General features: G+C 44.0%; 1 protein-coding gene across 1 annotated transcript in view; it reads left to right on the forward strand.

The window, feature by feature from the left end:
* Positions 1 to 660: 660 nt before the first annotated feature.
* maml3 (mastermind-like transcriptional coactivator 3) overlaps positions 661 to 16,057 on the forward strand; it is a 132,496-nt gene continuing 117,099 nt past the window's right edge. Inside the window, exon 1 of the mRNA XM_085460355.1 lies at positions 661 to 1,779. Within this exon, the coding sequence (XP_085316481.1) occupies positions 1,402 to 1,779 (378 nt within the window). The 5' untranslated portion in view covers positions 661 to 1,401. The remainder of the gene's footprint in view (positions 1,780 to 16,057) is intronic.

Here is a 16,057-nt window from a genome sequence, read left to right on the forward strand (position 1 = left end):
CAGATGCTACATTTAAACTTTTGCCTTCCAACGAGCTGCCTTGCTTTGTTGTGTTGTGCATTTATAGTTTGTTTTTTGTTTTTTGCACACTTTTCGCTCATTTTTGCATTTTGTTGTTTTAAAGTTTGTATGTTTGAGCTAATTTTTAAATTCTTGGATTGTTTTATGAAGTTGCAAAAAACTGAGTAACTGCTTAATTTGGTATGATGCGATCTTATGCGCAAGAATCAAGTGATAATAATTTATTTATAAATCTCCAAACAGTAAAGCCCAACCACCCCTTCAAGTTTAAACTATGGCTGACTTTAATGAAATTTTGAAACTACCTCTTGTGTTTGGGCTTTTTTCCCTACTCGTTTCTGCTGAGTTTTAGATTTTCAAAGACATTTAACATTTTGATTCTTCATCTATATTTGCGGCTCATTTTTAGTATTGTATAGTCTTGCGTTTCTTTTTACCCCCTAAACGCAGTTTCTGTCTCTTTGCGTGCTTCTCCCTTAAGTTCCAATATGTTAACCTTTCTCTTAACCCTTTATTAACCCGTTAAAACAGCTCAGGACAGGTCACACGTCCCCTGGTGGATTCCACTCCGTGTTTTCCTGGTTTCCACCATCGGGCTCTTCGCACAGCCTTTAGCTGGTTTTTACTAAACTCCTGATATCACTCCGCTGGCATGGTGGAGAAGCGGACCTGATTATTGTGATGGTGGCAGGCAGTGACTAGAGACTTCCGCCACTGCTTCCCGTATCCGCGTTTTGCGCCGTCTGTCCTACTATCTGGTTGCTTCACAATCGGACTACCGAAGGCGCTTGTGCGCTTTCCCCCCAACTCAACAACATCTTACCCGGGATTTCTTTCAAACCAAAACCAGATGAGATGCAAGTTCACTGGGAAACTCTGGAGCCCGTTCGGTTTAGGCAGCAAAACTTTTTCTCAGAGGACGGCACGGTGAACCGGAGAGTGGACTGTTGCTGTAGCCGCCGCTGCTCCTCTGCGGGACGGTTTGTGCGCATATGAGCGCTGGGTGCCCACTCGCACCGTCGCTGTACCGCTGTGTGTTTTTGCTCTTATCAGCGTGGCAGCGGCTTTATTGTTGAATTCAGTTTGGGGGCTTTGTGTTGTTTGTGTTCAGCACTTGGAAAGAAAAGAAGAGACGCTCAGCCGCATGACCGAGAGCCTCGCAGCCCTTTAAACCTTCCACTCCCGGTTGTTGCCCTCTTCTTCAGCGGCCGTATCTTCCGCCCGCTGCTCGGGACCTTTCGCCGGCGGAGGACGCGCAGAGAAAGCGGACTCTAGGTGGTGGAGTGGAGGTGGAGGTGGAAGGAGGAGGAGGTGGCGGCGGTGGCGCTGAGCTTAACTGGGAGAAAAGTTCTTCCAAAATAGCCGCCGCTCGGCCCCGTGATGGGGGACTTCGCCTCCCCCGCTGCCGGACCCAACGGCAGTATCTGCATCAACAACAGCATGAACCCGGCCGCCGCGAGCATGGGGCCCGCCGCGAGCGTGGTGGGAATACCTAAGCACAGCACGGTGGTGGAGAGGCTGAGGCAGCGGATAGAGGGCTGCAGGAAACACCACATAACCTGCGAGAACAGGTACCAGCAAGCCCACGCCGAGCAGATGGAGATAGACCGCAGGGACACGGTCAACCTGTACCAGCGGACTCTGGAGCAAAGGGCCAAAAAGTCCGCTAGCGGCAGCAGCACCAAGCAGCCCCAGAGCAAGCAGCTGGACCCGGACTCTGCGTCCTCCGCGGAGCAGAGGAATAACACGCTCATAGCGGTAAGGACGAGCTGACTGCGACGGCCACCTACAACTCACACACAAACACGACACACTTTCGCTCATTTCCCCTCCATCTCTGCTTCCCAGTCTCTCTCTCCCCCCCAACCCCAAGCAAGCTGCACAGCTTCTTCTTGTTCATCACTCAGAAAACTTGTTGAAAACATGCTCGCTAATCGCTGCTTTCTTTCTCAGCGCTCGCTTCACTTTCTTTCCTCCAAGTTCTTTTGTTTACAAAGAAGTCCGGCCCCTCGTTGGAGCCAACAGGCTGCAGTTTGGGGCTTGGATTGTGCTCTGTGTGGAAATTAGAAGCCTGGCAACTGATATTTGATCTTATTCTGCGAGATCAGTGTTTTTTGTTTTGTTTTTTGGGAGGGGGCACTTTCAGTTGTCAGGTTCTGAAACTAGTCAGTAACTTCTGGAGGATGGCTCGCGGTGTGTTTGCATCTAAAAAATAACTTCTGCTTTCTTGTTCTTGGGTGGAAATTGTTCTGCAACACAGGAGAGCATTAGCATTGCAACACTGCTTCCTTGCTCTCGGCAGCAGCAGCAGTTAATGCTCCAGCCTGCACTGTAACCTTTGTCACATACTCTCAAAATCTGCAGTCTGTCCCCAGTGTCACACACACACACACACACACACACACACACACACACACACACACACACACACACACACACACACACACACACACACACAATCAAAGCCACCCACGGACTTAAAGCAACCTGCCAGCTGACTTCAGATGAATGCCACAGTAGTTTGTGAACATTTGTTACACTGTCATTAACTCCTAGCTCTTCAGGTTCGCTCGTGAATGCAGCGATCGCATAACATGCCTCAATAGCTGCATGCCCTTGTGAAGATATTGCACTTGTCATTTGTCATTACAGTCAGAGTGGGTTTTATAGGAGTGCTAGGGTGTTTTCCTGTTGGTAGGGGGCAGTGGTAACATATGGAGGGCTGGTGAGTTGCTCGTGGCTGTCCAGGCTGTGAGAGATCTTCACTCCCGGTGTTTGGCTGTTTGTGTGAGAGAGGTTGTAGGCAGACACTGGCAAACTGTGTGGTGTCCCTGCCTGCTCCCCGTCTCCCGTGGGCTCTGCTTTCCTTTAGAAAAGACCAAAGGATGCATGTGGGGAATGTCAACATTGTTATCCCTTTTGTTGCTGCAATGAGCCCAGTTCCCCCCCTTTTGAAATGCAAAATACGGAGCGTCTTTTAATTTCTGAGGCAGCCTCGCTTGTTATTTAAGAGCAAACCAGAGCAGCTCCAGAATGAGACGAGCGGCAGGGATTTTAATAGTGCAGGAGCTCCCAGCGGCCCTTGTGGACATTAAACCGAACCGCCCATTAGATGGCCGGCAACAAATGCTCCGAGAATGGAAGGATTACTGCTTAAAGGCACAGTGGCATCCCTCTCCGTCTCTCTCTCTGCTCCTTTCCCATTCACTGATGGCGACAGCTTGTACGCAAACACAGCATTCAATAGCTGAAACACACAGAGCTGTGTGTTAGCACCCTCTTTATGTTACATTGTAAGTTCTTGGCAGTGTGCAGTCGCGGAGATTAAAAGGAAAGTCTCCCATCCCTCGCCGTTTTACCCCTCAGAAGAAGGGAGCTGCAGCTAGATGGCTGTATGTAGTCACTTCACAAGCAGGCATTCGAGGAAAGCCAAGTATTCCGATGATGGGATTATGCAGATGTGCATGCACAATTTCAACAGAGGCCGTAATGTGTAGCGTGTATGTTGCAGACCGTATGGGGAGGGTGTGCTGTGAACATAGTATTGGCTGAAAAAGCACAATCATTTCACGATTTAGTTAAAAAGATGAAAAGCTGACATCATAAGACTAAATTCACACACACTTCAGCTGTGAAACGTTTGTGCTCTACTACAGGTTGGCTTTGAGTGCCAGTATAGTAATCACCACTTTGAAGAATGTCAGGAATGCCTACAGTGTGCAAAAAAACCAACCCCAACATCAGCCAGTTTAAAGTGCAAAAGCAGCAATACAGTTAAATACCTTCAAATGCAAATAATGTCTTTCTGAACCAAATCCAAACTGTGTCAGTGTAATCTTTTATATTTGGTATTGTGATGCTCATCTCAGCACACTGTGCTTTGGTCTAATGGTTCTCAGACACACCCACGTCAGGGTCGGGGAAAGCCTGTAATCATGGAAAGTGGGTGTTTGTGTCTCTAGACTAACTATTAGTGAGACTGGAGAAGAAGACGACACCATGTGTCTGAGTGAGACCTTTTCTGTCTCGCTCAGACATTATTTAAAGAGCCAACAGCCAACTAAAGCTCGGGGTACAGGGGGCCTGGGATGTGGTAGTTCCTGTATAACCAACTGTTTGCCCGCCTGGAGATTCACTTTCACGAGACGGACACTTCCAAACTTTTAATTGTCGGATAATGAGAGGGTAGCTTGCAGAACGCCAAGCTGCCTTTCTGCTTTCTGTCAACATCCATATATCATGTTACACTAACAGTGGAATAGTTGAACGCTCATTTACATATTAAACACTTCTTAATTGTGCACCAACTGTTATAATGGGCAGAGAAGACAGTATACTGTATATAAATGTTTCACAGCAGACAGACGATTGTATTTATCTCCTTGAGGTAAAGCTGAACACAATGAAGTTATTTATTAACTCCTCTTTCAACCTCCAAGAAGAATGAATAAAGTTTTGATTTTGTCACTTACCATGGCTATCAGTACAACATATTCATGCTTAGTTAATATTAAACTGGACCTGTTACACATTTCCTTGTTAATACAGGATACTCACTTTAAACATGGTCAAGATTTCAAATAAAACCAGAATCTCAGGTTTAATACTGCTCTGAACACTTTTTTCTGCTTTTGGCTTTTGCATGATGTCGCTGAAGGCAGAGATCCCTAATATGGTCATCTTTGGGATCAGATGACCATATGCCCCACCCACCTTCGGTTTAAATCTTTTGTTTACAAGGAGCAGCCAATCAGAAGCAAGCAAGCTATAGGCATTTTTTCTTGTGTTTGATTTTTAGGCTAGGCTATACTAATGCTGAGGAAAAAAGATGGCCCAGTAATTTATGATAAAAATAAATGTTTATTAGCAAACAGAAGCTAAATTTACTGAGTGTCTGAGGAGGCGTTTTCACCCCTTCTGTGAGCTTGTACGATCAGCGCTTGCAGCCCGCAAGCCATCATAGATAAAATCTGGACTGTCATAGCGTAAATGGACATAAAGCTAAATTTGAGCTCTAACCGTGTCAAGTGGGATGCAAGTACAACAGAAATACAGAGGCTAGTAACAACATTGTTACTGTGGGTTACTAAGTAGGTGAGGCACAGTTCCATAAAATGTGCTGCTGTAGTTGTACGATCAACAAACAAGACCATTTTACAACAAAATGAGACCTGCTGCAAGGTCAGGTGCACACCTGTAAAGCTTTGGGACTGCATCCTGCACATGGTGACAAAATATGCCAAGAGAGATGGACAGATATGCAAATTGTGTTAGGTCAAAGGTCAAAGTTCAGCTCACACTTACTGCACAATTAAGAATTTTGAATACGTTCTACAATTCTAAAAGTGTTTTTTGGGTTTTTTGACTAACTGCCCTACCTCCTACCGTAAGCCCCCTGCTACCACACACTCTCATGGCACTTCATGACATTGTCATCACCTCTAATCTACTTATTTGGGTTTTTGGAGCCAAATTTTCCAGCATTTTGTGTCACTGGACTCATCTTTATCAGTCTGCCTGGTCTTAAATGTGCAAATAGTCTCCGTATACAGATGTAATATTTTCTACTTTTAAAAAACGACCACATTTGAAGGTAAATCATTTTACTGCTCACTCCAAAGCCTGCGCTTAAAGTTATACTCGTGGCAGATTTTTGTACTTCATGTGTCTGAAGCGCTTATCCAATTCAGGGTCAGAGGACCAGGCTGAGCTCAACCCAGCTGTCGTAGGGTGAGAGACACGGTGCAACCCGGACAGGTCACGAGTCCATCACAGGGAGACACGAACCGTTCACCTTCACACCTACAGGTGATTTAGAATCAGCGGCTAACCACACCTGCATGTCTTTGGACTGCGGGAGGAGAAACTATACAAACTCCAAACAGAGAAACGCCAGGCAGCCGATCGAATTGTGCTGCGTTCCTTTGCCTCAGAAGTTGGATGATGACATCATACTCAAGTTGACCACATCTTAGTAGCAGAAATCATTTGTTTTTCTCCCTGCCAAATTAGCACCCTCACAAGCAATACCACTTACTGATTTCTGCTGTTTAGGGCGAGTCATCACTGTGTTGTTTTGACAATATATATGCTGCAGACACGAGATGTACTTCCTGTTGAAATACAGTTAAAAACATGAACATTTTTATCCATGAAACCAAACAAATACGCTTCTGAGATTTAAAATCTTTGCACCTGGTTGGTGATTTTGTTTCCGTATCCCGTTCAGCATGAAATAAAACTTGTGTTTGTGTTATGATTGTTTTAAATGATCTGCCTTTAGGTTGTTGAGCAAGGGGTCAAAAGTTTGTCACCGTGTACGCCCATTTCTTTGCTTTATTTTAATGAGATGGGGGTGTTTTTGATTAGGGTTTGGGCAGCTCTGCTCCTCCTTTAAGATTAAATAGTGTCAGAAACGTTAACACCGACAGCTCAGAAACTGGATAACAGATGAATTTTTTGTCAATATTCTTCCACTGCTGAATATTAAAGTCCATGATGTCAGTATGATCCCCTATATTTATCCATTTGATGCGTTCATCTTCCCAGAATGACATTTGACAGTCCACAGGGAGCAGGTGTGAAGCTGTTCATTACATCTGTTGGTGGGGAGAGAATTAGTGATGGCAGCTCGGGCCTTTGAGACCACAGTCAGGAGAGAAATTAGTGTGTAATCTTGCTTTTTTCCACCCTTCTATGACAACTGAATTCAAAAGTCTAAAAGTGAAAATTGCATGTTGATAATGAGGGAGTGACACACAAATCTGATTCGGGTGTATCTAATGTCTTAACACGACGAGACGTTACCTCCAACAGAACACGTTCACGAGTGGCTGCCGTGTTTTAGCGTTTTTGCTGACGTCGTGATGGAAGCACGGGGGAGGAGGGGGAATGTTGCGAGGATCCAGCCCGTGACCTTTCAGTCAGAGGCACGTGTCTCCGATCCAATGGGCCGTGATGTTGCTTAAAAGCAGAATCGTGACCCGTACTTTTTTCTGACAAAACATCCAGTCAGATCTGATTACCTCGTCGCTAACAAGTTTGCAGCTGCGAGGCCGAGGTGCACAGCAAGGGGCTCGTTAGTTCCACTAAAACACAGTAGCTCAGGACAGTCTGTCTTCGGCTCTGCTCGCTCCTTGGCATTCACCTCGCAGAGGAATGTCTCTCTCTCTCTCTCACACACACACACACACACACACACACACACACACACACACACACACACACACACACACACACACACACTGTTGTCCTGCTCGACTCTTGGCAGCAAAGGCCTGAGTGTGGGCGGCTGAGTTTTCATGAATCTGAGGCCATCCCTCCCTTCCTCTCTCCCTCCCTCTGTTCAACACTTCTCTGGTTTCAGCGTTAGTAAAGCACTAATGTAGCGTACATGGTCCTGGTAGCTATAGCATTGTTAAAGTCAGCTGGGACCGTTGCCCATTTGCTATATTTAAACCAGCGTGCTGGCGAGGAGCTTACACTCACCAGTACGCGCAGGCACACACGCAGAGCGTGACGTCGGCGAACACCCGTGACATCACAGTCATGCTGTTTTCAACTCATTACACGCTAATTTGACTGACTCCCTCTGCTTTTTTTCTGACTGTTCCTTTTTAACTCCCTCTCTTCTGCTCTCATGTGCTCCGTGTTAACATTTTTGTCACTCTCCAAAAAGTTGATTCTGTTCATCTGGACGCAGCGTTTTGTGGGAGAAACGTTTCGTCACTCATCCAGGTGACTTCTTCAGTCTCAGCTGACTGCAGGTTTCAATCTTATAAACAGCACATTTGCATAATGACTGAAAGCAGCCCACTGAAGGAACAATGGGCTGGGAAGTCAGTTCCTTAATCTTAATTATGCAAATTCTCATGACCATTGAGAAGCATCAAGACATTTTTGTCACTCTTTTTTTTTTCTTGCTCCTTCTCACCCTCGGCCCTGAGTCCCTGCACACACACACACATGCACACAGCTCTGGATGTTTTTGATTTGGGGCGGCTGCAACCACATTCCCTTCCTCCCACGCTTGTTCACATGTTCTACAGGAACACACACACAATCTGCAGAGACCCTTGAATATTCAGAGGACTCTTGGCTCTTTAGAAAGTTTTAACTAGCTGAAACAAAAAGGATTTCAAAATAAAATTTAAAGCTAATCCGAGGTAATAAATCGTTCTCGATGAGAGTTCTTCCTCTTTGATGCCCGTACAGGGATCCAGAGGGTCGTCACGTTCGCGTTTCAGGCCTCAAACGTTTTCTTACCAGTTTTCACAGGATTTACAACTTTGTGTTGTTTTCACCTGCTGAAAGAAATCATTTAAATTTCAAATTTATGACTTTTAGAAAACCTTCATCCCTTAATCGTCGATTCCATATCAAAGGCGTTCGCACGTGTTCACAGTCTGCAGCTGCTTTGTAAAGTCACTGTTTTCTACTCTGTGCACAGATTTCTCAGCTTGACTGTAGTTGATTTTTTAGGGCATTTTTGTTCCAGTTTTGGATGGATGACAGAAAGTGAGGTGACATGTGACAAGAGGCATTAAAACCCACACTGCTGTTTCCTCTTCAGTCGACCCACCTGCTTGTAGGTAGCTGCTGAAGGGAAAAAAGCGAAGAGCTACAGGATTATCTCCCTGTTTTTACATTTTTTATTTGCTCTTTACCGTGTGTTAATATGCTGTATACACAGCAGAACATGTTTGAGAATCAAATCCAGGTGAATTAAATATTTTTTATTGTCATAATGAAGGCTTGGCGACTGTCTGCTGTAATTTTCAATTGTGGAAGACTTAAAATGGCCAAGCTTTGATTTTATAGCCTATAATTTTCTGCACTTACTGTATGAACCAGAAACCATCAGCTGACATATTATTTAATCACAGACAGGCAGGTAATTTGCAATTTTGATGATCACGTGTTCATTATAGGCACCGGTAGTAAGTTTGTGAAATTTCTTCCCTCCTGGTTATAACAACTGTAAGTGGGATTATTACAAAGTGGGAGCGTTTAAGGACCACAGCAACTCATCCATGAAGTGGCAGACCACGTAAAGATACAGAGCGAGGTCTGAGGAGTGTAGTGTGCAGAAGTCACCAACTCTCTGCTGACTCAGGAACCGCAGAGCTGCAAACCTCCTCTGGCATTAACATCAGCACAAAACATGTGAGCTGGGAGCTTCATGACATGGGTTTCCATGTTAGGTGTCATGTGTAGGTGAGCCAGTACTTTTGTAGGGTTTTACCTTACCTTACAATAAATAAAATTGAATTGAATTAAATAGTCTTTTCCTATTTTAGTAACTTTCAGAGGGAAATATTGTAATTCTTTAGCTGAAGTCGTCACCTTACATATTATTAATTGGCATGAATGTCAACTGGATAGATGGGTAAATGTTAAAATATTAGTTCCCAATGTTTTTAGCTACCAACCCATTACATAAAAGAAGTGATATTTCTCTGATTTGTTTGCTATATAAGATATACAGAGCATAAAGATCAGCAAAAGCATAAGATTAGGTAAGATGTACTGTAATCATCCCAAAAGTTAAGAAATTGTTGTGTCAATGGGGCCAGAACATGAAAAATAATCCAGCTCCGTGAGATAAATACGACATCATGGAACAAAATAACTCAGAAAGTTTAGAATAAAAGTGATGAAACTTTAACAGGTTTTGTGTTGGAGTGTTTGTGTAATCCTGCTAACAGACAGACAAATGTTGCTGTATTCACACTTAGTCTATATGACCAATAGCTCATGGTGTCTAAGGTTAGCCAAAGTTCAGTTCTGACCCCGCCGCAGTGTTCTCTGTAACATTAACTATTATCCTCTCACAGTAAAAATGGCGCAGTCTCACTAAGTAAACAGCAAACCTCTGGAAAGAGTCGAGTATCTGTTGTCTTATCTCTCTGGCCTGTGCGCTGCCTTTTGTTTGGATTGTGCCAGAAGGCTGCTCGCTTTCTCCACTGTATTCACGTCAGTAAGTGTAGTATTAAAGGAGCAATACTCAGCGGCAGTTTAGATTTTGCATTATTGATAGCAGGATGGTGGGAAGCCATCTTTGTTGCTTTCACCCCTGGTGTACTCACACAAACACTGAGTTGGTAAAATATGGATGAGGTGGTTATCGGAGATGCCCGGGTCCCCTCCGATCCTCTGCGAGTAAATGCGCTTTACTTAGAAACGTCAGAATGAAGGAATGGTGACGGCTACAACTCTCTCTGTGAAGACCGAATGAACAATTTGCTGTTTTAACATGTAGCGTCTGACTTGGTAGTTTGATCTGTACACACCACACACACCAAATGAAAAACATTTTGGCTGTGGCTTTTTTTCCTCAAACACCAGCACTCTGCGAGCTAAGCATCATCCACACAGAAACCATTCTACAGCTAAACAGGGTTTCTAAAACAATGGCCTTAGTAAGGGAGTCCTGTCATAAAGACGTAATTCCCTCTGCCTATTAAACTGGGACACAGAACAGGAACATTGCCACATATGGATTCATACATGTGTGTGCACGGGAGAGGGTGCAGAGATACTGTGAGAGTTTGTTTTTAGGGAAATACTGTAACAACGCACTTTGTCTGCAGCAGATGGGACCACATTTGTGTTTGCTGAAGGTTGCAGTCCAGTAGTAAGAAGGGGTAGAGTCGACTCCTCCACATAACCGTAGAAATTGCAGCGAGGCCCGGGCAGCAGTTTAAAAATATTTTCTTATTACTAAGAAAGAAAAGAACCACTGTATTTGGGAATTTAATACCAAATGTGGCCACAATACAAACTCAACCAAAAACTCCTCAGTGTGCCTGGTTGTCAGTATTTCTTCCAACATTTTCCCCTAAATAGGCCCCACTCCTACTAAAACTTCGAAGGGAAACGTACTGTGACAACCTTCTAACAAGATCTTGGTGTAATTGTTTTGTTCTCTTGCAGGGAAATTGGCAGAGTATTAAAATGACTTGTTATTTTTAAACCGAGTCTTGCCGGTGTTGATCTTTGGAATTGTTACGAACTCGCTTATCTGCCTCGTGCTTTGTGAATTCAAGTATTGTACTATGATTCCAGCATTTCTGCCGGAGCTGTTAGCCACCAGATAACGCCACATGACATTTTCATCATATGCAAATGCTGCTGTCTTTATAGCAGCAGTGGAAAAGAAAAAAAAAACCTATTGTATTCAAAATTTGTCTTCATTAAGAGTGCAGAAGAATGTGTTATATTCTTATTAGATTTAAATATCCTGCACTTTTTTTCTGTCGCTTATGGTGGAGACTTGAAAGTTAGTTTAGTCCACTGGTTCCCAATGAGCGGCGTAACCCTTCTGAAAGGTCACACGATAAATCTGTGGAGTCATGACATGATTAATGGGAGATGACAGAAGAAAACTTCATGCGTAACTCCACTGTTTACACGAGATCCTGATAATTTAACCTCCTTTGGCCCTAGCCTGGCTTACAGCATGCTGGTATGTTAACAGACCTTAAACTAGAACATTAACTAGACTCTTGCTCCTCCTGTGGGCTCTGTTTTAGGCTTTAGATAATCTAGTCAGATTAGACAGAGCAGAAGACTTTGGCCAATCACACGTGTTTTCAGAGCACATCTGTGAAGGAAGACACAGAGGACTGTCACCTGGGAGAGTGGGTATGGAATCTCGTGTGAAACTAGTGTTGACTTCCTTGTAGTTTGTGTCAATGTGACGTTTGTAAGGTGGGAGGAGCTTACAGCAGAGAAGAGACGTCTAAAAACACTGCAGCCAGAGCTTCAAGTCTACGTGCTTAAATATAAACATGCAAAGTAACAAGTTTCAACATTTCTGTTCAAGGCTAAAGCTTTTATTTTTTTTGGCATTTTTGAAGCTTATTTGAATGACACACGTTAATTTCATGTTAGTCTGACTTGCTGTGCATTTACAGTGAAACACTTGAGGGTAGCTACAGAGGAAATATCACCTAATCTTTGACAACCAGTTTTCAGTTTCCTGTTGGTGGCGGGCGGCAACCCTCTGACCTTCCTCTTACTGATTTGTCAAACTCAGGGACAGTTTCCATCACTTTTTCACTCTCCCCGCCAAAAAACAAACAAAAAAGAAAAACAGTATCGTGGCACTTTTAAATCATTTGTTTGTCCTCCAGTTTTCCTCCTGTTACTCATTTGTGCCCATCGCACAGTGACTGCTTCTAATTCCCACGCAATTTGGTCCTTTGTTGATCGTCTCTCTCCTCCTACCTTCTTTTGACCTTTCTTTGTCGTCCTTACACTCTGTCCTCCCTTCTTTCCTTTCAGTCATTCAAATCCACCCTTTTCTTTTTTCCCCTCCACCTTGCCACCCCTCCCTCCATCCATCACTGCGCTCCATGCCTCCGGTGATCTCCGGTTCAGTCTCAGGTAGCAGGCTTAGCCCTCTAAAGCTTTCTCCACGTAGGCCGGTGTCAGGAAGAAATCCTGTGCTAAGAGGGAATTACCCACCACATGTGCTCCTGCAGCACACACAGGCACGTAGACACAGGATTTTACTGCACGCTGGACTTAACCCATCGGCTCTTCGTGCTAACGTTGTTCATATGAACATCATCTGCATTTTTCTGTGTTGCTGAATGTTAAAGCTGGTATCGTGTGCCTCTTCCCTCCTTTGTTAGATGACATTTGTTGTTCTTTCCAGTGCCGGCCAGATCCCCCGCACCTTCCTATCGAGCCAGCGTCATGAATTTTTTATGAATGTTTGCGTGTGCAACTGTGTGCAGGGGGCCCTCAGCTGCATCAATAGCCATTAGTGGAGCAGCTGGGGTAATTGTGCCACAGTGGCTGCAGTGCAGGAGGAAAAACACACACACACACATTATCTGATAATACTGCAGAGGGCAATAAGGAGGAAGAGGGGGAGCGAGGCGCAGTGGGGAAGAGCGGGATGGTGTGAGCGAGGATATTAACTGTGTGGTGGAACAGTTAGCGGCGTGCTACGACGCTGACTGATAGCTGATTTTTACCTGGTGATTGCAGCCTGGAAGTCTTTAGAATGTGCAGCAGCGCGACCGACATGCTGCCTATGACAGTGATTGTCTGGAGACCGTCAGTGCTGCACAGAAGCACACACATCTGGCTGAAAACGAGGGCCCAGGGGCAGATGTTGTCAGTGCTGGCTGGTTTATTTCGCCTCACGCGGCACTGGAACAAATTTCACTGTTAAATTTCAGCAAATTATCTGCAGCTGGATTTTCCTGCATCTAAAGCCGTGTCTGACCTTTTTTTTTTCCACACGTTACTTGTGCAAATAGTGTAAACTCACCAAATATTGCCCCACAGCAGCCAACATGAGAAGGACGAGCCGATAGCTGGAATCAAGTTTCACAAATATATTTTCAGAACTTTCCAGGAAGTCCTGTGATTTTGTTCACTTTTCTTCTTTCCTTTTCTTTTTTTTTGGTTCTGTCTCTATATGAGAGAAAGTTCAATCACACCGCTACAGCTGCCCAAAACTAGCAAACAATAATCTTGTCCCCTATTTCTGATACCTCTATTCTCCCGGCACGGATTTTTGCAGATTTAATCAACAGCTTTGAGTTTATTTCACAGTGTAATCTAACCTCACAGCTTCTTACTTTAGAAAACGTTACAGTTTCATGCTGTAGCTGAGAGGTTAGCACGGTGGCCTCACAGACAGAGGGACCTGGGTTTAAACTTGGTGTTTGCCTGTTTCTTGTGCGGGTTTTCTCGTCGTGGAGCTCCATTTCTCACGGTTTAGTTAATTAAAAAGGTTTCCTATTTTAAGGCAAATAAGCTACATGCTGTTTGTTTACCATAGTACTGTCCTTTTAATATTCCTGCTGTGTTCAGTACAAGTAAAAGATTATTATGAGCTTTTTTTCTTTTACTACGCTGTAACTTTACTTATTATTGCTTCTCATTTGGGCAGCGGGAGCGCCGTGGTTAGCACTGTCTCCTCATCGAAAGAAGGTCCTTGGTTGAAGTCCCAGCTGAGGCCTTGCTGTGTAGAGTTTGCATGTTCTTCATCAGGCTTGCATGAGTACTCCAGCTTCCTCTCACAGCCTAAAGATGTGTGGGTTAGGTTAATTGGTGATTCATAATCAGCTGTACGTGTGAATAGTTGTGAACGCCTCTCTGTGTCAGCCTAGCAGCCTGTCCAGGGTGTCGGCCTGTGACAGCTGAGATAGGCTTCAGCTCCCCCGCGACGCTGGACAGGATAAGTGTAAGAAGATGGATGGATGGGTATCTCTTCTGAGCAGGATCTCAGCTTGCATGGCTTCACCTGTATGCCATGAATTTAGTTTCTTGCAGCTGCATTCAACATTATAACACAGTGAAGATGATTATGACCAGATTATGGATCTTCCTGGTGAATCATTTCTTAGTACATTAAATGGTTTGAGACTAATTTGCGAGTCTCAAAGTTCAAAAACACTCAGGAGCACTGATGGTTGAGCAAAATCTGACAGAGCCACAGTTAAACATTGGCCACGAAAATATTGTGCGTGTGTTTAAGAGCTATTTTAAGCCGTTAATCACATTATTCAATGACTAAATCACATTTTGAACGACTCTGAAATGCTTGACTCTTGCACTCTTGCACATCACGTCACATTAGTGTGCAGTGTGAGGCTAACATTAGCATTGTTAGCACCAGCAGCCTCCTGCTACTAATGCTTAGCTGCGAAAATTTTAGAAACTGGAGTAAACTGGTACATGTGTATGAATAAAATATGAATAATTCGTCTAACCACCAAACATTTCTGGTACCGCCTGCCGGTTCACCAGCGCTTAATTGCTTGGTTTACTAATCAGACATATCCACAGGCCAGATGTGATTAATTTCTACCGCAGTCTCTGTCACGTGGCCTTTGTTAGTGAAACCTTATAACCTCATGCGTGGACTCGTACACACACTGACATACTGTAAAGAGAAAACAATACTTTAGTATGCTATAAAAACGCACAGCAGCTCACTGTTGTGCTTTTTCCCTCGAGGGATCAGCATTTACAGGAATTAACTTCAAAGAATGGTATTTTGGTATATTTTTATAGAAATTTGTTAAATTAATTGACTTGTGGGGATCCGTGAACTGCTATTAGAGACAAAAACGTCTTGTGGTTTGAGCAGCACAGCAGCTCTCAGAGTCATGTAGTCCATATTTGCCCTCAGATGCCGCTGAGAGCTTCGGAAAAGTAGACATATTTATTTTTTTGTTTCAATTAAGCTCTAAGAAAGGGTTTCCCAAGGTTATGGCATTTACACAAGCCTTCCTCGCAGATCCTGTACAGCATGGAGGTCTTGAGCTGTGTACTTAAAGAGGATTTGGCTATCCCGAATCTGGGTAAAAATCTGTTGCGATCGTGCAAATTGTGGCTCCTTTAAGCCGTTTTCTAACTGAACTTGACTCATCCCTTTAATTTCCTCCAACGCTGAGAATGAACTATACCCACCCCTGTGATAGTGAAGGGTAACAGGCATCAGTATCCAGTGGCTGAAACATGCTGTACGGTGCTACAAGACTTGTCAAATGCAATCTTAGAGAAATTGATTTTTACAAAATGTGTTGGAGAGAAAAGGTCAAGTCTGTCAAGATTTAATCCAGCAAGAGATAATACATCTGAACAGTCATGATGAAACCGGATCAAATGCACCGCGTAGCACACTGGTGCTACAGCGCCTAACGCATTTCCCAGAAGTAAATGAAACAGTAGATATATACACAGAAAGATCCAGATGTGCTGCTCCCTCCTCGTTATTCTGCCCTCTTTTTCTCTGCTACGTTCACTTGTGCTTGTTTTGGTTTGCGATGAGTTGAGCGTTGTTTGGTTGAGCTGAATTACTCCGTCAGCAGCCTGTCTCTAGATCACTTCCTGGATGGTTCCTAAAATAGAAGCAACAACGATCACAACCAAGGAAACATGCCAGCTGCTCTTTTCAAAAGCACTCTCACTTTCTGCCCTCTCTCTCTCACCGTGTGGTATTAACTGTATTCATCAAATACAGTTGTCAGAATCACAAACTGTCAGCCAAGACTTTTGACTGCTA

This window comes from Copadichromis virginalis, linkage group LG6 (genome assembly GCF_057382275.1).
Source record: "Copadichromis virginalis isolate Kocher_CV1m ecotype Utaka linkage group LG6, C_Virginalis_male_GT1.1, whole genome shotgun sequence".
Taxonomy (NCBI): Eukaryota; Metazoa; Chordata; class Actinopteri; order Cichliformes; family Cichlidae; genus Copadichromis; species Copadichromis virginalis.